The 22,515-nt window shown below is 41.4% G+C and overlaps 1 protein-coding gene across 5 annotated transcripts in view; it reads left to right on the top strand.

Annotated features, from left to right (window-relative positions):
• The window catches only part of map7d1a (MAP7 domain containing 1a), a 39,682-nt gene extending 19,916 nt beyond the window's left edge, over window positions 1-19,766 (top strand). For 2 of the 5 annotated variants that reach the window (XM_026184213.1, XM_026184212.1), the window contains 14 exons: window positions 3,423-3,586; window positions 3,870-3,981; window positions 6,565-6,669; window positions 7,727-7,849; window positions 7,970-8,115; window positions 8,220-8,350; window positions 9,809-10,047; window positions 10,563-10,839; window positions 11,486-11,666; window positions 12,512-12,616; window positions 14,745-14,795; window positions 14,891-14,951; window positions 16,583-16,664; window positions 17,045-18,824. In XM_026184213.1, the coding sequence (XP_026039998.1) occupies window positions 3,423-3,586; window positions 3,870-3,981; window positions 6,565-6,669; window positions 7,727-7,849; window positions 7,970-8,115; window positions 8,220-8,350; window positions 9,809-10,047; window positions 10,563-10,839; window positions 11,486-11,666; window positions 12,512-12,616; window positions 14,745-14,795; window positions 14,891-14,951; window positions 16,583-16,664; window positions 17,045-17,435 (2,168 nt within the window). In that variant the 3' untranslated portion in view covers window positions 17,436-18,824. The other 3 variants (XM_026184215.1, XM_026184214.1, XM_026184216.1) reach the window with 2 other exon arrangements.
• Window positions 19,767-22,515: the final 2,749 nt, after the last annotated feature.

Raw genomic sequence — 22,515 nt, 5'->3', positions numbered from 1 at the left:
CTGCCGAATTTATCTTGGCTGTGAAATTATATATAAACAACTTTGTTGCCAAACAGGACAAAAAAAGTTCAAAATGTTCTTAAAAGGGAAAATATGCAAATTAGTGTTCAGATACTGAGCCGAGTTGTATATCACCCAGCCTGTACGCACCGCGATACTTGCGTGAAAGTCACACAACGCAGTTCTTTTTTTAAAGCTAGTTGTTGTCACACTCGTACTTTCTGTAAAGCTTTGCTGTCTAATCCAAATTTGTGTTGGATTGCAGTAAGATGAGGTCAGCAGACTTCATACTGTGGATCAGTCTAATTGGGTGATCACCGTGGTACGCCAGATGGTAGGGGTCTGATCTAATACTCTCAGCCAGCTTGGGATAAAAGATGCGATCCTGCTAAAGCTTGTGTTTACAATATCAGCTTAAGGGATCTTATATCGCCAGAACCATTTCTAGTAGCAGAGGTATAAGTAGAAAAAAAATCTACATATACGAGCTCATCTGCTATTGGATTTGTTCTGTTATAGTTGCATAGATAGATGCTACTCTCATACCCTGTCCATCTTTGGTGAGGAGGTATAAATACTTAATGTACCAGGGTTAGCGCAGCCCTTTGGCAATGACTATTTAATGGCCATACTGTAGCAGGTCTAGATGCTGCTTGTCAGCGCTGATCACTGTCAGGAGAGAGTTGAGGAATGTCAGTGTCACTCTGGTACACTGTAACCGTCAAGACCCCAGCCAGTATCCAGCTCATTTCCTCCTGCAACCCACACCTACAGTGGGGCAAAAAAGTATTTAGTCAGCCACCGATTGTGCAAGTTCCCCCACTTAAAATGATGACAGAGGTCAATAATTTGCACAAGAGGTACACTTCAACTGTGAGAGACAGAATGTGAAAAAAAAATCCATGAATTCACATGGTAGGATTTGTAAAGAATTTATTCGTAAATTAGGGTGGAAAATAAGTATTTGGTCACCTCAAACAAGGAAAATCTCTGGCTCTCACAGACCTGTAACGTCCTCTGTAAGAAGCTTTTCTGTCCCCCACTCGTTACCTGTATGAATGGCACCTGTTTGAACTCATCATCTGTATAAAAGACACCTGTCCACAGCCTCAAACAGTCAGACTCCAAACTCCGCCATGACCAAGACCAAAGAGCTTTCGAAGGACACCAGGAAAAGTATTGTAGACCTGCACCAGACTGGGAAGAATGAATCTACAATAGGCAAGCAGCTTGGTGTGAAAAAATCAACTGTGGGAGCAATCATCAGAAAATGGAAGACATACAAGACCACTGATAATCTCCCTCGATCTGGGGCTCCACGCAAGATCTCATCCCGTGGGGTCAAAATGATCATGAGAACGGTGAGCAAAGATCCCAGAACCACACGGGGGGACCTGGTGAAAGACCTGCAGAGAGCTGGGACCAAAGTAACAAAGGTCGCCATCAGTAACACACTACAGCGGCAGGGAATCAAATCCCGCAGTGCCAGACGTGTTCCGCTGCTGAAGCCAGTGCATGTCCAGGCCCGTCTGAAGTTTGCCAGAGAGCACATGGATGAGACAGCAGAGGATTGGGAGAATGTCATGTGGTCAGATGAAACCAAAGTAGAACTTTTTGGTATAAACTCAACTCGTCGTGTTTGGAGGAAGAAGAATACTGAGTTGCATCCCAAGAACACCATACCTACTGTGAAGCATGGGGGTGGAAACATCATGCTATGGGGCTGTTTTTCTGCCAAGGGGACAGGACGACTGATCCGTGTTAAGGACAGAATGAATGGGGCCATGTATCGTGAGATTTTGAGCCAAAACCTCCTTCCATCAGTGAGAACTTTGAAGATGAAACGAGGCTGGGTCTTCCAACATGACAATGATCCAAAACACACCGCCCGGGCAACAAAGGAGTGGCTCCGTAAGAAGCATTTGAAAGTCCTGGAGTGGCCTAGCCAGTCTCCAGACCTCAACCCCATAGAAAATCTGTGGCGGGAGTTGAAAGTCTGTGTTGCTCGGCGACAGCCCCAAAACATCACTGCTCTCGAGAAGATCTGCATGGAGGAATGGGCCAAAATACCAGCTACTGTGTGTGCAAACCTGGTAAAGACCTATAGTAAACGTTTGACCTCTGTTATTGCCAACAAAGGTTATGTTACAAAGTATTGAGTTGTATTTTTGTTATTGGCCAAATACTTATTTTCCACCCTGATTTACGAATAAATTCTTTACAAATCCTACCATGTGGATTCATGGATTTTTTTTTTTCACATTCTGTCTCTCACAGTTGAAGTGTACCTCTGGTGCAAATTACTGACCTCTGTCATCATTTTAGGTGGGGGAACTTGCACAATCGGTGGCTGACTAAATACTTTTTTGCCCCACTGTATGTTCTGAAGAACCATTGCAACTGTGAGAGAATCAAATTTAAAAACGTAACCATCAAATGTCACAGACCTGACTTGCATGGAAAGAGTGGAAACACTTGTGTGACCTAAAGGTTTCCCTTCTGAGAAGGGAGGAAAAACTGGATGTGGAAAACTGCATTTGTAGGCGCTGGGATCTATTTCCTCCCCCTACTCGTCTCATCACTGCACAATAGGTGAATTATAAAACAGTTTCCACTGTGCTCTACTTAAAGTTCCCTAAAGCTTTAAGTCCGTGGAAGGTAGAGTTAAGGTACGTCTCAAATCGGGGCCATCGAACTCTGATATATGCACTGCAGCAGTTAGAAGTGTTTTCTGCAAGATGCTGACATGCAGGGCCTCAGTATAACTTTTATAAATTTCAGATCCCCTAGCCTCCAGTGCCTCTGCAATTATCCATCACTCTAGTCTGAAATCCACTATCAGTTGATTTTGGTGCATCAAGTGCTTCAGGGCGCAAAGCTTTACTTCTTTGAAAAGCCGATTGTTTGTGGAGGTTTGTAGTTTAAAGAAGTACGAAGAGTTGTGTACACAGAGGCAGCTGCAAAAGCCTCCTTCACGCTGTTTTTGAATGGCTCTGTGACAAAGAGGTGATTTCCATATCAAAGTGTGTGGTTTACTGAAGCTGAAGTGTAAGCTGTATGCGATTACGATGACATAAAAATGTCAGTTCAGAAGTCCTGCATCCATCTAATTTGGTTTTATGCAGTATTGAATTTATTTTTTCCAAACTCAAAAAGAGGTCTGATGCGAAGACCAAATTTGTTTTTCAAAAACTGCTTTATGTAATTTAAAACATCAGAGTTGCTTGATTTTGGGATTGCTTCAATGTTGGGATTATTGTTTTTTTTTCTCCCAACATGCCAAGTAGTGACTCTCATAGAGAGTAGAATTGGGGTGTTATATATTATTCTGATCGAACAGTGGAGGGAGACAGGACTTTACTTTTTCAGCACTCAACTGGAAAATATCTTCTCTCCTGACTATATTATCTGCCTTCTCTTAGCGGCCAAAAAGACCCAGTGGCTGGAGAAGGAGGAAAAGGCGCGGCAGCTCAGGGAGCAACAGCTGGAGGAACGACGCAGGAAGCTCGAGGAGCAGCGGATCAAGGCGGAAAAGCGGCGAACGGCCTTGGAGGAGAGACAAAAACAGAAACTAGAGAAAAACAAAGTATGTTTGGAAAAGCAATACATGTAATGTGATGCTTCAGCACCTTTGAAAGTGATGACTGCTAGATTTTAAGGTGAAATTTCAATGCACTCTGTCTGTGGGAGAGCACCTGAACTAGGTCAGCTGCTAGTTTCAATTTAGGGATTTAGGATTTTCGTCAGGGACTCATCAGCTACACAGGATTCAGGCTGCTCAGTTCACAGACATACATGCCATCCCTCCATATAGACTTAAAATGAATTCACATGCTAAAGACTGATATCTGTTCTGGTATCTGTTTCAGGAACGGTATCAGGCGGCCATCAACAGGTCAACAAAGAAGACGTGGGCAGAAATCCGACAGCAGAGATGGTCGTGGGCTGGTGCACTAAGCCAGAACTCAAGCCAGAAAGAGGGTGAGTATACTGGTGCCTCCTAGATAATGTAGTTTTTCTGAGGAGAAAATTATTTTGCCTCAGTATTACTTATATCAGTTATACTTGGATCTGTTTTTTTTAATGGGACTTTCATGTTTCAGCTATAGCAACTTTGCATGATCATTGTTCAAAATGGTCCCTATTAACCTTTGTTTGTTTCATTTGCTGTTTGAAACAAACTATTTGAAGTCTTTTTCTCTTCCTTTTTAGTCAGCTTTGTTCTGATTGGCTGCCTCTTATAGACAGAAGATGGGAAAAGCAGCTGTGTTTGTCATCTACGCTCACACTCAGAACCGTGTGTCTGAGATGGCCTTATTAAAGATATCTGTGGTCAATGACATCATTCATAGCAAAGAGTAGCAGAAAAGCTGTATGAAATTAAGAGTTTAAAGCAGCCTGAAGTCTGGGCTGTTGGCTGATCCCATTTCAAACTTTGGCCAACATTATGTAGATGACAAAATAAAGAAACAGATAACAGACCTGCTTTAATGATGCAGTTTAAAATAATTGCACATCAAATTCTCCTTCGCTTTCTCTTTTTTTCTGCTAAAGTTGGTCATTTGGCCTGTAAAATATTACAGCTGTTATAGTTTTCCAATTCGCGTGGTGGTCAATTTTACATTGGCATACATTCTCTTGATGGAGCAGACATCAATATTTGTTTGATGGATTTAACACCAAACAAATATTTGATAGTATGAAACCATATCGGTAACACCGCCAAAGCATTTAGATGTGCTGCAGTATGAAATTGGTGCATTATCACCTTGTTCAGATGATACACCAAAACAAATTTTATTGCCTGCTTCTTATTCCCAGCAGTAATCAATAGCTTAGACATTTGCAGTGTTATGACAGGCAGATGATGCCAGCAGTACTCTGTTATATTTTAAACTGGATATGTCTTTACTACATCAGTCACGCTTTTCCTCCTTGAACGCATTTCTGTCAGTACACACTGTTTTGTCTCTTGAACACACTGTTACACGGCTCTTAGCCACTGATCGTGACCAGACTGTATTGATTGCACAAAGTGTATGTGTGTTGCAGTAAGTAGCACGGCACCGCTGACTAGCAACAAGATTCAATTTGTTGTATGCAGTTGCTTAATTTGGGGCTAATAAGTGTCTTGACAGTCCAACAGCCAATTAGATCAGAGCCTTGGTGGTACGCTTTGATGAATGCTTCTGTACCGTGAGCTCCTGTGAACATGAAGTGTCCCATGTTCCATTTTATGCCATGTAATCGCTTCAGCCATATGCCAGGGGAATTATGGACACTCAAACCAATCTCCTTTTCCTCCCTCACTCACCAGCCTGCTGTCGGTCAGATGATGGGAGTAAACAAGTGTAAATAGGCGCCAGTGGAACATTTGAGAGCTCTAGATGTTTGTTTTTGTCCTTTGGAAATGCTCAGATGTATACATCTTAGCCTCAATCAAAGAGCATACTGCATCATGTGCTGGATTTGTGTGTTTAAACCCACAGTCATGCTCAGCCGACTTTAATGCTGCACCTCCATGACCACTAAATTGTCCAAGTCATTTGGAGAAAGAGAAGGTTATCCATCGATTGGACTGTGTTTAAGGGATATGAAATTGGGACAGATACAAGTATTGCACATGGATGGTTGCTCTTTTGAAGCGCCAGTTTACGTCAGCAGCTTTGAAATTAGTTTACATTTCCCTGTAGCCACTTCCCATCACATGTTTCCTTGTCAGGGTTGTATTTAATGTGCCATTCTTTTCACTGGGTTTGTTTTAGTGGCCTGAAGAGGCGGCTTTTAAAGGTTCCTTCTATATTTGACTTGCAATAGTAGATAAATGCAGATATTTCCTTAGTTAGTTAATGTAGCTATGAGAGTTGTTTGCACTAGATTATATAAATTGAGGCTGAGTGCTTATAAGTTGTATCAAATTTAGTGTATGTGTTCTTAACACCTAAAAATTAACATAACTTTTTAAATTGAAGTCATGTCCAGGTTACGTTGAAGAATCCACAAACATCACTGGTGGTAGTTTTACTGGAGTTACTTGCTCACCAACAAAATTGTGCTGATAGAAACTGTGCAGAGGAAGTGGTACAGAGTTATTTGGAAAAGAAACAAGAAGAAGCAAAACAAAAATAATATTTCTTTCACTTCCACTTCATTGAGCTCGCAGAAACAATATCTGATTGTAAGAGTAATAATACTGTGCTACAGTACAGTTAGAGTTTGGTTATGTGACACTTTGTTAGGAGTATCCACAAAGAAATATCATTCTTTAAATGCATGTTTTGTGCCACGGGTGGTCTGTCTGTACACTTGAAGGCTTGCAGAGGTGAACAGATCTCTTCCTGTGTGGATGTTTGTAATCAATGGATGGTATTGTGCGGTCAGCACACAAGAATAGCCTTGGATTGGGTTGGATTACACTTGGTGTCGTTGCCTTTACAGTGAGTGGGTATAAATTTGTAAAGGCATCACCTCAGCATAGCCCATGACGTCACACAAGCTCCACATCTTCTTCTCAAACCATGTGACCTGTGTGAACATCTGTGTGGCGCTCTCTTGGCTTCTTAGGCAGATGCTCTGTTTCAACGGTCAACCTGCCCAAACACGTGGACTCTGTTATAAACAAGCGACTCTCCAAGTCCTCCGCCACGCTCTGGAACTCGCCCAACAGAAGTAAGGCTACATCTGGAATGCCCCGCTCCTGTTTTAAATGTCCATCATTCTGACACTGCCAGCACTACCGAACCCGTCCATCATTGTCTTTTTTCAGTTACTTCTTCCCCTTTGATTTCAATCCTCTTCTTGCTTGATGGTTGATATTTGACCCATTTCCATCTTCCAAAAATCACAAGTTTTTTTTTTTTTCATTCCAAACTTTGGGTTGTGGTTTTGTTTGACATGCTCTGCATGCTCATATTTTGATATGGGAGTATTCCTAGTGGCGTTTTACTGTCCTTTGGTTGGTTAATTGTGTGGTGATGGCCTTTTCATTCCTGATGTGCCCAGTCCTTTTGTGTCCATTTGTCACCATAACGTACTGAATCACAGCCGTCTTTTTGTCTTAAATGTTTTTATTGATTTAATTGGTTTTTGTTGATTTCTTTAAATCGAGTTTGTGTCTCCAAGCTTAAGATGAGTATAGCTTTTTATAGCTCTACAGTTAACAAGGCCACTGCATACTTCTACACAGTCAGAGAAGAAAGTTAGTCAGTGAGTCAGCATTTTCTTAATGTATTCTCCTCGGAGCAGGTACTGTTCCTCTGTACTGGTAGAAAAAAAATCGACGGGTAACTTCCTCACTTGTCTTTTTTCCCGTCACAGTTAAAACTCCCAAACCTTACTCATTCTACATCTTACACCCAAATGAGACGCAGGATTCTGCTTCTTCGCCGTTTGTGCACAAGGCTGTCTACAAAAGAATTACCAATAACCCCTCTTCTCCTCGGTCATACCCATGCAGGTCAAGGTTACAGTGGACACATATACTGGCCTATTTTTCTTCTTTAAGTGGTACTGGTGTTTTATTGGTTTATTGTATGGTTCTTCTGGATTGCAGATGCAGTTCTACACTACACTTCTACACTTTACATTTGGTGTTGGGTGAGGAGTAACATTTCCCGTTTAACCACGAATGTGAGCTGAGATATAACAAAGCTTCCTCTGGTTCACGGCATCCCATTATCATGTATCTTTGGAGATAATTGAATTATTTTATTTTTCCTTCTTGCAGCGCGCAGCCTTGCGTTGAGTCCGTGGGAGAGCAGCATAGTCGACCGGCTGATGACACCAACTCTTTCTTTCCTCGCCCGGAGCCGCAGTGCTGCTAGTGTCCTCACAAATGGAAAAGACGGTCGTAAGTTTTCTTCTTTTTTTAAAAGCCTCAAATGAGTTGTTGCCGTCAGTGTGAATTTAGTGAATACTATTAGTATATAAATGTTGGCAAGGCTTAATTATTTGTTGCTCTGTTCTTTAGACTCTCCTCTCTGCCCTCGTTCAGCCTCAGCAAGTCCGTTGACCCTGTGTGGCCATCAGCCGCACCACCGCTGCTCTGACCGCTGGAGGGTGACGTCCAGCTCACCAGATATCACCCAGCGTCAACGCAGGCGGAGCTCCACACCTGTAAGTCTGCATAATTACCTATATGACATTATTATATAATCTATATGCCGTTTCAAATCTGCTTCTTTTTGCTTTGCATGTTGATATTTTCCATCTTTATACAGATGGATAAAAACAAGAAGGAAAAGAAAGACAAAGAAAGGGAGAATGAAATGGAAAAAAGTGCCATCACTAAAGAAAAAGTGCTGAAGAAGAGACAGTCTCTACCTAGTATGAGACATAGACCTGATCCAAGGTAAAACACTTAACAGATTTAATATTGGCTTGAATATTTCACCACTATCAGTACTGTGAGTTATATATATTTTATGGCTGCAGTGCAACATTTTTATTCCATTTAGTTACAAAATGTCAAAAGAATATCAACAAGTTTTGAGTCGAACAGAGAAATTTAAGCTTTTCACATTTTAGTCAGATATCAGCTCACAGATCAATCTTCTGTTAGTAAATCATCTAATCATCTAACTGGTTCTATCAATAACTTATGATGAAGAATAATCCAGTGAAATTACAAAAACGAAAGACAAAATGAAGCTAACAATAAAGACTCAACAGACTGTATAGCATACCTATATAGAAATCAGTGAGGGGATAGCATGCTAGCATGCAACTTATTTACAGTAGAGTTTTCTTGGATAGTCAGCATATCAGCAACAGTCTCGAGTTAAGCATATTTGGTGGCCAATTTCATATCGTTAGCTTCATAGCATAAGTGCCTAAGTCATTTGACTTAGTCAAATGACTTAGGCACTTATGCTATGAAGCTAACGATATATTCTTATTCTTATTTATTTTATCGGTGGATTAAAATATTCACCATATATACTACTAAAGTTCAGATGTTGCTAACCAGTTAATCCAGGCCCTGGACCATGTAGTGCATGCGTGGAAGCATCCACATTTGGCACATATACACAAAAATAAATCACAGAAACCTGAGTTCAATGCTAAACATTTTCAATAAATGTCTGGCCTCTGGGAAACCTAGCAGAAAGCTCCAACCCCCATGTAAAGTCAAAATGTCAAAGCTACCATCTCAGTTTAAAGTTTACATTATTCCATAACCTTAGAACCAGTTAAGAAATCTGTGTTATAATAACGCACCCTTTTTACTCTTTTAAATACGCAGAAACAAAAACTGCATTGTAAACCAGATTAGCCTTGGATGCACCTGACCTGCAGCCTGTTTCTGGTCAATGACTGGGTTGGTTTGGGTCTGTGCTGCAAAGACTTCACATTTCATGCATTGCTTGAGCATATGCATTGAGTGAATACCCAAGAATTTACCCTCTAATCCCCTGGTCCCAGAATAAATGACATCCATGGCAGAAGGGATAGAAAAGAAGAAAAAAAAAATCAATTTCTTTTGACTCAACAAAAAGGCAGCAAAGAGCTTGGCAGAGCAGTCAGCGCCAGAGGCTCAAGGGGGGAAAAAATCTTCAGCATAATGGATGTTGTTCCTCCAAGTGCTGCATTGCTGGGATGCTAACTGATAATGCACTATAAGGCATGATGCAATGTTTGAGTGCTTTGACTGCTGAGATCCTGTGCCGATGTCAGAGTTTCTTAAGGACATGTGCCATTTTAAGCATTTCAGGCCAGGTCTAAATATATAATGTGGTACGAGAGAACAACGCTGAGAACTGTTGACACAATTTTCCATCCTTCAGCTTTTGTTTTTACTTTTTTCCAGTCCTAGTCCTTTATCAAGACAACGGCCAGCGTCCCCTGCCACACCCAAGGGCAGAACTGCCTCTCCCAGCCCTGCTGCCTCCCCCAAGCCTCCGTCAGCACGCGGAAGCCCGTCAACCCCGAAGGCCCGGCCCAAAAGAGCCAGGACCCCTGCCAGGATAGACCACCGGACCTCTTCACCTGCCCCTCTTGAGAGAGTGAGACAGCCCCATAGGCCAGCCACCCCAGAAGAAAAAAAGAGTGAGTACAAAAAGGAGTGATAATCATGTCCTTCAGACAGGACTATAATTAATTTCAAATCAATTCAAGCAGTTAGTGAAATGATTTGTCCAAAGTGAGTTTGGATGGTAGACTCTGTCTCTCTGTGTTAGCCCTGTGGCAGACTGGTGACATAGTTCAATTATGAACAGCTTCTCTCTATTTTTATTGTCTTCCCAAAGAGATTCCCTCTGCCTGTGACTGAACAGAAAAACACATGCAGTGAAATTGAAACAGTGGTCAAAGATTACCGTCAAGCATAATTAGTCATGGAAATAAAGGGCGCACACTGAATGAGCCACACAGAGATCGTGGTCGGGGTCTTCTCTCGCACAAAGCTAAGAGGCTGTGCTAATCAGTCTTAAATATATAATTACTGCATTTGTAGGGTGAATGGCTGTGGTTGTTTACAGTTTAATAATAATTAACAGGCATCTCTTTATGAAAGCAAATACATTTCTGTGACTCTCCGCTTACAATACTGTTATTTCTTTTAGGTTCCCCTGTGGCTCCTGCCATTGTTGTATCCTCAGCTACTGCCAATGCATCAGGCACACCAGTCACAGCCAGCGCCATTTCCTCCTTGCCCGAGCCAGCCAATTCCTCTCCCTCTGTGCGTGCAGTGTCACCTGCACCCTCTCCATCCGCTAAGCCCATGGCAGGCACGAATGACCCAGAAGAGGCGGCTCGTATTCTGGCAGAGAAACGCCGACAGGCCCGAGAGCAGAGGGAGAGGGAAGAGCAGGAACGCCGCGAACAGGAAGAGAAAGAGAGGTCAGCTGGTTTTTAAAATGCATGCAAAGACAAAACGGTGACTATGCAACTCCTGTAAGCTGTGGGAAGTTTTTGAACTATGTAATATTCTCCTTTTCTTGTCAGCTATGCCAAAACCTGTACAAAAGGTTATAAGTGGGAATAAATATTAAAAAATACTTGGGCAAAAACAACATTTTGCATATCATTGTGAGGAAGAAGCTGTAGATATAGAGTAGTAGTTGTTTATGCAGCAGAATAAACCCACTCTGGACATTTAGCTATTTTCTGGGCAAATTCTGTGTAAATGGTTACATGTAAGGCAAATCATGAAGGGCTGGATGGACTATCCAAGCATATTCAAGATGAATGACTCTGCATTATCTCCAGATGTGTAACCATTTTTGATTTTGACCACAGCAAGTAACTATTTACTCCCTGGAAACTGATTTGATCTTTTTTCGGCACTCTTAATTCCAATTGTTTCCTTTCTCGTTCACACTGCTTACACTACGAGTAAATCAATTTAAATTGTTTATGACATTCGGAGCATTTGGCAGACGACTTTGTAGATAAAATGTCTTTGAAAAAGAGATTTTAATCTCAAGAGACTTTATGGTTAACTAAAAAAAAAATCTTATCTCAACCTTGTATTCAAACACTTCAGGATCCTGAGAGAGGAACGCTTAGCGAGGGAAGCAGAGGAGAGACAACGCAGGGAGGAGGAGGCACGGGCCATGGCTGAGGAGCAGAGGAAGAGGGATGAAGCGAAGAGGCTGCAAGAGGAGAAGGAGGCTCAGGAAAGGGCCAAAGCTGAGCAGGAGGAGAATTTACGGCTGCAGAAACAGGTATGCTGTCAACCTGCCCCTGGTTTCCAGAAGAGTATCAAGTGTATTTAAAGGAGTCTTGTAGTCACTCATCAGGTCTGGTTAGTTAGACGAGCATAAAACAGGACAACAGTCATAACTAGCTGATAACTCACTGTATTGCCACATCATTCCACTCTTCCCACCATGCCAAAACGTACACGGAAAACAATGAGACCCTTTCAGGTGCTGCTCACATTGACCTTGTCTGATATCATGTTCATCCTACAAACCCAGTCACCTATTTTGGGATGTTGTTGTCTTTTAAAGGTAAATATTAATCTGATCTGGTGAACATGGAGCGACACTGAATGTGGCCCCTTTAACCTTTCAGTCTGCCAGATAATCCGCCCGAACAGTATTGATTCTTCTTGTGTTTGCGGAAGTGGTTGTTGAGAACCAGATGACAATGAAGCTTGATAAGCAGAAAACAGAATGTGGCCATTCATCAGAGTGATCGATTATTCTGGGGTCGTGATTAATTGTGTCACTGCAGTATGTACGTTGCTATCAGATCAGGGCGCTTTGTCTCCCCCTTGTGGTTTGTCATAGAAGTGGCATTTGTGGTCAAACACGTTTCAGTAGAATTATGCAAAGACTTAAGTGTTGTCTTTCACTTTGAATCGCCCCCATGAAGCTGTAAATGTTGAAAATAGATCCTTTTGGCTCAAAGGTACAGAAAAATATCCCTTTTGTGGTCGTAGACAATAATTGCAGGGAGCAACCACACCCTTGTTACGTAAAAGGCATGTTATTTTGGCTGATGTTTTTTCCCTCTTCTGCTGCCATTAAAGTTGTGGTTGGATTTTTGCTTGTGTGTGTTTCAGAAAGAGGAGGCTGAGGCTAGAGCTCGGGAGGAGGCGGAGAAGCAGCGCCTGGAGAGGGAGAAACACTTCCAGAAGGAGGAGCAGGAGAGGCTGGAGAGGAAAAAGGTAGGGCCATACATCTGTCCTGCCAATGTTGTTTCTTTCAGCCAAGTAACTGAATTCCAAAAAGGAAATGGATATTTATGGGTTGTAAAGGATCATAAATGCAAAAATATCCCAGCTTGGATTTTTTTGGAATAATTTTTTTTTTTTAAAGTCCAAAGTTGTTTTTTTGTCTAACTGTCCTGTAGTGCCGTTTATCTATTTTTGGTGGGAGCTGGATTGTGTAGTAGATTGTAAAAATGTCTGTCTTCTTTTGAATATAACTGAACTAAATAACACTCGTGCTTGGTGCTCAATATATGCAATACATGTGAGAAACTCAGAAGTGATTGTCTCTTTACAGCAATCATGACAAAGTGGCTAATAAATAAATAAATCAACTTGTGAGTAGTTTCACGTAGCTCCACTGAGATATCATTCTGCAGAAGAAAGTGTCCATGTGCCTATGATAACAGTCTCATGCTAGTGGCAGCAAGACCAGATGAAAACATTAACGGTGTCCATACTCAGCTGTGCTGCATGTTTGGTTTCCTTCCAAATGCAGACGATGAAAAGAAGTTGAAATTGCTCACAACAATGTTTAAAAGTCATTATTTCTGGAAGGAGACATTGCTACTGAGTTTTTAAAACGCATTTGTTGGCACTTTGAAAACCTCAAGGCATGTGCCATCGTTTTCCTTTATATTGATGACAAGACATAACAATCTGAATGCATCAGTAGCATTACATGCAAGTACATTCGATTTGGAGTTGAACTTTTCCTTTCGAAATACAGCATCTCCAAACAGTGGCTGATTTAAAAGAGGAAAATGTTCTCTTGCACGATACAGAGTAATGCCAAAATCAATTTTGTAGTCGGTTTACAAAAGCTCTCCTCCCCCGGTGGTGGTATATTCCAAGATACATTCATCCTGAGGTCGGCCCTTTTTACATGACAAACGCAGAAAGTTGAATCCCTGAAACAAGATGAATGATGTTTTTTGGCTTATCCTGGATCGGCTGTCTGCATGCCATGATTTAATAGGGCTTACAATGTGAATGAGCATTAAGCTATATATAAAACTAATAACAGCGAGCTAGCTGTGTCAGTCATCTGTGTGTGGATCCTTTCTCATGTGTACTGATACCTGGGCCTTTGGTGAACATATATTCAAGTATATCACACACATAAGATCGTGCCTCTGCAGGCTATCTAAGCCTTTCTTTCCCTCTCCTCATCTTCTCTCCATGTGTGAAAGGCTGTTATCTAGGCGTGTCAGGCCTAGCTCCGCCAGCTGAAGTTTTGCTGTTGGCAGGAATTAGCCCACAAGAACAGCATGTCCTCTGCCCCAAAGACTTGCACCGCAGTCGCACTACACAAAACTCCTTTTACAGTCCTCTACCAAACCTAAGTGACTCAGTCTTATTACCTCAGCACAGGTGTTTATAGGTACCTCGAGCAGCACAACAACTCTTTACTCCTGAAACAGACATTTTGATGCCAAACTAGATACCAAAGCTGTGAGCGTGTGAGCGCTCCATATATGATCTTGGATCTTAAAAATGTCTCACTTTTATGAGTGGCAGCTGCAGCTATGATCTAGCTGTCCCAGGCTAGCTGTGTCCTCAAATAAAATTTTCATGTTGTTCAAACCTCTGTGCATACAAATTACCCATGCAGCGTTCTCTATATCACAGTGTAGCACACGCTTACCCTTTCTGTGTTTCCTGTTGTTCAGTATTCACTATTGTTTCAGCTCAGTACACCAACAGCGTTTTTACCCTCATTAGTCTAACCCACCACCCGATGTGCTTCAGTTTATTTTGAGCATAATAACCTGACTGCTTTAAAGAACTAATGAAAAGGGAAAGTTGAACCCTTAGCTTCTATCTAAACAATTCGGCAAGGTGTGTGGTCTAGTCCAGCCGAATAAGCGTAGCCAAATTTTCATCAAGTCAAACCAAATATTTTTTATAGATGTTGCATGAAGCCTATGTTTTACTGGTAATATGATATAACACAAGTGCCAGTATCATTGCGTTGTTGTCCACCAGTGCACAGAAAATGTACGTCTGCTTATTAGCATCTGGTTCCTTGTGGGGTATTATCTGTTTTATTCCTTTATTTATTCATTTTGTCTTCCTTTTGTAGCGACTGGAGGAGATCATGAAGAGGACACGGAAGACAGATGGAAGTGACAAGGTACATTTAAAAAAACCAAAACTTCTTTTACAAATTGAAAAAATAAAACTTAGTTTTGCTGTAAAAGTGACTGAAATTCTCTCCCACTTTCACAGAAAGAGACAAAGTCCTCCCCAGTCGAACATGTCAATGACAAACAGGCAGAGAGTAGCAAAGGTAAGCCAAGCATCAGTCTGGACTTCCCCTCAGCCTTTTACAAAACATCCCTGAGTGAAATCATTACCCACTACTAGCCTTTAATCTGCTTGAATTACAAAGGATAATTGTCTTAACTCATCTCCCATTAATGTGTTATCTAGGAAGGGATTTAAAACAAAGTGGACGTCTTCTGGCCAGCTGGTGTTCAGAATACTCTTAGACTTTTACTGCTTCGATTAAACTCAAAAGAACTCAATTTTGGTAGATTCTACTGGCGTCTATAAAATACTTTCCACTGATGTACACATAAATATCAGTCTACCTCTTTTACCTCTTCCATAGCTTGCACAAAACAAAGCACAGATATGTCATATGCTTGTTATCAGTTCCCCTGTGAGTAAGATTCAGAGAGGGATGCACTTTTAAAAGGCCTATTATACATTTCCCCTCATATCCTGTACAGCTGGAGTTGCTCTTTGCAGAATAGGACCCATGTGGCCTTAGTTTGTTGTCCAATCCCTCGGACTGAGGAGAATTGAGTGGAAGAGTCACCTTATGGCAACAGCCTGCAGCAGTCTACATTCATTAGAGAGACTTTGAATAAAACAGTGATACATGTGTTGCTGCAAAGTTTTCAGACATAAACTACTCTCTCCCTACTTAACAATATCCTTACTAGCGAAATTTTAACATCACACGTTATAAATGAGTAAGATGGAAATGCAGTTTGTGTCAAATTTCACAAATTTCACATTGCAAGGAGACACTAGCGAGCCATTAAGTGGATTGAGACCTGGCAGAAATGCCTTTTAGTTCGTCATGTGTGAGTGTGAATGTCTTCGTTTTATGATATACATGAGGTCAGAAAACTGGACGTCTGCACCTCAATGTTCGAACCCAAATGTTTAAATGACCATTTGAAAATGATGACTAGAGTTTGGCATTTTATTGTGAACGTTTTGAAAAGGATGCAGATTTGGGGGTTGAGTACCCACTCGGGAGGTGTTTCTCCACAGCTATTAAGACTCTGAAGTTAGCAGCTGGTGTGCAATGTCAAAAGAAAATAAAAATGTCTTTTATTTACTTAGCATTATGGTCCAGCCTGATCATTTTCTCTATGTTGCTTTACAGTGTTTTGGATATTTAGCAGCAAGATCAGGATTGCTTGCAAATATATTATTCTGTAGAGAGTCATGTAGGCTAGATAAAGCCTGGTCTTCAATGTTAGTTCTTTTTTCTGTGTTTGGTTCTAACAGTTAGTTTGACAGTGCTAATGTTTATTTATTTTAATGGTGGTTGCAGCTGCAGCATGCATGTGTTTAATCAAATGCAGTACACCTACGTTAATCAGATATCCTCCTATACCAGGAAAGTACCAGCTCAGTAATAGGAGCTAATAAGACGATAAAAAATAACTACTAACAGATACACTAGTCTCCTGTTACTGCGACGCAGAAAAAATGTGGGTACTATCACCAACAGTTGAAAAGCACCAAAAGTGCTGATTCTCCTTAAGAGAGTAAAAAGAGGATGCACACGTGTGTGTGTTGAGGTTAGCCTGACACATCTCAGGGTTAACACACGGTGTGGGGTGGGATGTTTTATCTCTGTGGTCACACTTAATGACTGTATTGCTTTGTTCTCTCTAGCATCTGCTGACTACCAGCCAACGCCTGAGGTCGGCATTCCCAACAACAAAACAGAAAACGGACAGGCCGATGTCAAGGAAAGGTAAAACTAAAGCTTCTTTCGTTTCTTCTTTGTGTGCACATTGATGCAAGACCACCATGAACAGCACAAAACTTGTGCCAGGAGACCAAGCTGGGAGTTGACAACGAATCAAATCAGCAGGAGGTTCACGTTGCTGTAAACCTCAAGAGAAAACACAAGAAGCCCCATGATTCTGGCCAACAGTAAACAGTTATAACAGTGGGAGAATGATTTGGTATTTAAAAATGTTTACTCTTTGCATTTGATCATGCTTCTTGGGACCATTTAAAAAAAAAAAAAAGAATCCTCCTATTGTGGTGGGATGACTCATTTGTTTTATGAGTCATTCGGACCCATCCTGACTAGAACCATACCGTGATTTATGTCTTCCTCTCCAACAGCCTCTCAATCCAAGCAGTTAATGGGGTCCAGGCTACGAAGCTTGAAAACGGTCTTTCGACAAAAGAAGACACTGTCCACTTGGAAGACATCATCCATCTCACAAATCACGGCAACTCCACTAACGGAGCCTTGGACAAGTCTGAGACCAGCATGCCCACAGAGCCCATCCTTTCTTTTGAAAGCGAGGAGTCATTCATGAAAAAGGCAGGCCCAATGAAGCCTCAGCATGCTGCGGGTACAGAATTACAAACTGCTTTAATATACACAAGTGACAACAGCGCAAACATTTGTAACACAAACATGGAAAAGACAATTTACTTAACACAATCTGAAATGATTCATGAAAATATAAATAGAATAGATGAAATGATGCAGGGGAAAAAGCTATAATAGCAATCGTTCCACCACTGTTGAAATGAGATATTGATGGAGTGTTTTCCACAACTGGCTGACCCATGCTGAAAAGGTCTGGCTGTGCTTTGTAATGAGAGTCCACTTCTCTCCTTCTAGTTAACTTTTTAAGTCCTCGTTCAGGCTAGAGTTCAGGATTGTAAAATAAAAGATGAGGTTTTATTGACAGAGGTAAAAACTAAATCTAAATATATCTCCAATGAAAATTATGCAGATTCAGGCATGATTCATCTGCATCGACCTAGTTCCCATCACCCAATTTGAAAACTGCTGTACAAGGTACCATAAATGGGGTTATTGTCCTTGGCACGGAGCAAGAGAACCTGAATGTGTACTTAATATAAGGTGCAAGTCATCACCCCGGTGAAAGCGAGTCCCCCCTGAGGAGAGGAAGGTGTGGCATGGAGAGAATACCTACACTCACAAGGGGGTGGAGACGGGATATAAAAGAAATAGTGTTGGGAAGGGTGCTGAGAAGGAGGGTATCTTTATACTGTTGACAGCTTTTATTCAAAGTGTCTCACTGACTTGGACCGGGACCCAGTGAGGAATTCCAAGAATGACAGAGGTGATGAGACCCTATCCACAAGTGCTTCACTGCCAGGGGTTAGAAACTGGACTCTGGAGTAATTAAGCTTCATATGACTCCTCATTCATCCTCTTCCCAGCAGCAACGTCAGCAGCACCCTGTCCTCCCCGTTGCTGCTAGATCCTAACTTTCACCTGTTATCCTGAAAGCAAGCCAGCGATCAGAAATACTATGTAAACCAAAAAGAACGATTACCTCTGTTTGCCCCTACTTTAATGAATATTTCACTACCTTTTTTTTAACTACTGCATACTTCTGGTAAGTGTGTAATTAAAAAGGGAACATTCTCACTTCTTATATGCACTCTTGTAAATCTGGATATGTGAGATGACTTTTAGTATGTCAGACTGATTTAATTTTACACAGCAGTTTCTCAGGAGACCGGTTTATTTTGAGGCATGCTTCCAGGGTTTATTTGAATGTTCATACTTGTTGAGGATATGGCCCTCATCGGTCCCACATGTGGCATTGTCAGTCAGATCGAGTTTTTATATGGTAGCCGCTGTTAACAGTAACATTCCCATCTCATTTCTTTGAGTCATGCGAGCTTTCTGTTTGCTGCATGTAAAGACGACAATAAAGGTTTATAGGCCTTCCAATTGCAACATGTTTTGCATCCTTTTGCATTTATCATTGTCACCAGGTTGGAGGTTTGCAGACCTTGCCATTACGCACTTCAACAAGGTTGAATATATAGTTTAATTTGTCTGTTAGCATGTTCATTAAGCTTGTATGACTGCTGCTCCATCTGGCCTTTAACACTTTTCTCTCTGCCTCATTCACAGAGGTCCTGTGACATATTCCAGCGCTGAAGTGCTTGTTGCCTTAGGCCACTGACCTTTCCTAGTCCTGCCAAAGCTCGCATTGCGAGCCCTGTGACCTGTGCCAATCAAAAAAAAGCAAGCATACTTCCCTCCGAAGATAAAGTGGGTCACAGAAGAAGATGACGACAACACAACTGACAGAACAGGATGAAAGGTGTTGCCGCATACGGCACCGTTGCTATCGTTCATCAAACTCTTTGCAGCACCGATTCCATGCACCTTGCTACTCAACAGTATCATCCTTTGTACATTATAGTACAGCTGAGTAATGATTACAGTATACGGAAAAAGAACTGTTTTCTTTGCTCTTTAGTTATTTAACTAAAAGAAAAAAATTAAGACTGGGTACAACTTTGTGTATAATGTAAATGAACTTTACGTATCGGGAAAAGGAAGGTTGGATCAGTGGATTAAAGCTGTTTGAAAGGGAGTCATTTCATGCTACTCTATCATGAGTAGATATGAATAAAACCCAGATACTGTACATCCTGGTTTGTACAAAACTACCTGTACCGGTTTTTGAAAAAGGTAGACTGAGAAATCAGAAGATCTGAAATTAAACGTCACAAAGAATGGCTTGTTACTTTGTGTAAACATACTGTTGGTTCATGTCTAAACCTCAGCTATGATTGATTGTATGCATAACTGGATGTAATAATAAATCTGCAACCTTTACAATTAAGAAACTGTAAGTCATCAAAGGTCAAATGTCTGTAAACGGAGATCTCCTCCACTATTTAACAATTGAAGCCGTTTCCCTCCCCCACATGTGCAAGCATGACTTTTTTTTTTCTCATTTGAAATTCTGGCGCGTGTATATGCTATAGATATATTTTGATGTGCGATGTAAGGCCAGTGGGAATATCTCAAGTCTTATTAAAGACAAGTGGTCCAGTCTCTGTTCTAATCGTCCTTATGTCCCAACCGTTTAAGGATTTGATGCATTGTGAGATTATTCTTAGCCTGATTCAGATTAGTACACTTAAGAAATAGTTCATTTGTTATCAGTTGAATAGTTTTCTACTTTCATTTGCTTTGTTTACTTCAGACGCTCAACAGTGGCCCACTGTTACTGAAAGTAAAAAGAGAGCACATGCTAAGCAAAGGAAAACCGACATCTAAGCGGGACCACAAGCCTTACAGTCTGTGCAGCTAATGTGCTAGGCATGCAAGTTGGTTCAGCTGTCCATTTCTCTTTGGGTCTCCTTTTACAAAATCTCAACAGGGGGTACATGCCACTCTATCTGCTGGCCCTCTTTCACTATATTCTGCAGGCCTGTGGGAGATCTGGCACGCTGTGTTTGCAGCCCTGTAGGCAGCTGAAGTGCACACAAACACAATTTATGCCTCCTTCTACCACACGTGAAAACATGCCACGCTGAGCATATAAATTATGTGACTATGTTCTAACCTTGGTAGAATGAGGGATTAGATTTTCAACTTGAAACTGTAACAGAGACCCCCAGTGGGCTACATAAGATGAAATCACTATGGTAAATACAGCCAAACTGTCACCAAAATGAAACCGAAAGCCAAAGACGGAAAACTCTCTGATTCATGATTAAGGAGTAGCTGATCAAGATTTAATGCAAGTAAAAAAATATCTATTTTTTTCAAACTGTTTGATAAAACACCGACGTTTTTTTGGGAACTGCTTTTCTTACGGTTTCATTATTGCTACAAATTGCCTCTTAAGTCAAGCTAATGCTCGCAAACTTTCTTAAAGCAACAGTTTTTGCAGTTACAGCTGCGTCACTGCTTCAAACTTTTTTTAAAACGTGTCAAATAACACACATCTTTAGCTCGTATACGACACAGCTTTAATCTGCAAGACAGTTGACTTGCATGAGCAGGATGTTAACTTCAACCACATCTCCTCATTAGTTCACTTTGTTGTTCCTAAAGTTGTCCAAATGAGTCTGCTGCTAAAAGCTGTATTCATCGACCCCACAAGAGGGTGCAGCACCGCAGCATGGACTGCACATTTGACTTCTCTGTTTTCAGGCTTTAAACTTTATTACTGCAGTGTGTCAAAAGAGGACACAAACTGAAATGTCCCCATTTTAAAAATCTCTATATTTTTTCCATTAATAATAATGATAAGATTTCTGCCATTTTGTGCAGCTGATCTGTCAGTCAATCCCTGGTAATGTGCCGTACTTCTCAGAGGGGACCTGAGGATTAGTGGGGACTATTTTTAGGGAGGTGTTGCAAAGCAGTGGACAGTTACAGGTTGATTAGTGCCAAGTTTCAAAATAAATTGTCACAGAATGAGGGGTGAAAAAAAAAAAAAAAAAAAAGGAACTGAAGGAGTTGAATGTGTGGATGGGAAGGGTCATCCAAAAGCCAAGAGTGGTAAATGAATAAAGCAACTTTGTGCCAGTTGAGGTAGTCAGATTGTCCTGGAATAGCCAGGCCACGTGTTAAATCCACCACCAACATATGGTGTTCAAACCTGTTTGAATGATGGGTGTATTATCTCCTCTGCAAGTGTGCTCAGGAGGTGGAGGTGTCACAATTCTGACGATATTTTTACTCTCTTGCGTGAATAACGCCTTGTTAAAGCTCATATTAACAGCAACGGCAAAAAGGAAACAACCAGCTTCAGTCGCCTGAGGACTTTATAAGCATGGTGTCAAACGTTTAATGAAAGGTGCTCCATGTAGAGAATGCAGCCAGCCAAACACTGGACATACATTGACTGTTTTCCTGTCATAAATCTCTGCACTTGAGGACTGTATGGAATCTTGCAAATGTTTCTGAATGGCAAGTGTGCCTGCTCAACCTCTATTTCGCATAAGATGTGGGGGGTGGGAGGGGATCACACGATGGCGTCCCACTCCAGATAAGACCACCAATCGCAACCATCAAAGCTCATGTGCCTAACCTCTGTTTAGTGTTTATACTCACCCCTATCTTTATCTGCTCAGCAACAAGCTCTCTCTGAGCTGCTCTCAGATGGCAGGCAGTATTAATGAAAGGCCACAGAATGGCCAGCACTCACAGTAAGCGTGCTTCTCAATCCCTGGCAGAACTGTGGGAGCAGAGCAACCTCTTAGCTATTCTGATTAGAGATGGCAAGTTTTAAGGGTAACCAGGCTCTAGACCTTCTACTCCCCCCACCCCTAGAGAACTGATAACATGGAACTTTCTGAGGTTGCAGAAAGGACCCAGGGACTTGGATCGCATCAGAGGTAGACTTTGAGGACAAGTAGCAGCTGAGCCTACATGGACAGCTGTTGGATCATTGTCACAAACTGTCGGATGGAAGCTCTTTGATGAGATTCTGACGTTTCATCAAACCTCAAGTATTTAAAGAGTCTGGCCTCTGTGTTGCACTCTGCATTTGTGTTATTTTGAGCTGAGGGCATGCAATGTTTCCCCTGAATAAAAGCATGCTCCGATAAAGTGGGAACAGATTTACTGGACAAGTAGGCATTAACTTTAAGAAAGCATCTGCTTTGTGGTCAACTTGTACTGAGAATCTTTTGTTAACACCTAATAACAAAATGAAGGTTTGAATAACTGACTTGCTAACAGAAGGCTTTTATTGGCTTTTAATGTCAAGAATTTGTGCCAGAACAAATGCTTAACAATAAACTGTGCAGACTGTAAGTAGCAAACTCTGCTAATTGCAGACTTGATG

This window comes from Astatotilapia calliptera, chromosome 11, assembly GCF_900246225.1.
Source record: "Astatotilapia calliptera chromosome 11, fAstCal1.2, whole genome shotgun sequence".
Classification (NCBI taxonomy): domain Eukaryota; kingdom Metazoa; phylum Chordata; class Actinopteri; order Cichliformes; family Cichlidae; genus Astatotilapia; species Astatotilapia calliptera.
Note: the sequence above shows the minus strand (reverse complement) of the source record. Positions and strands in the feature narration are given on the sequence as shown.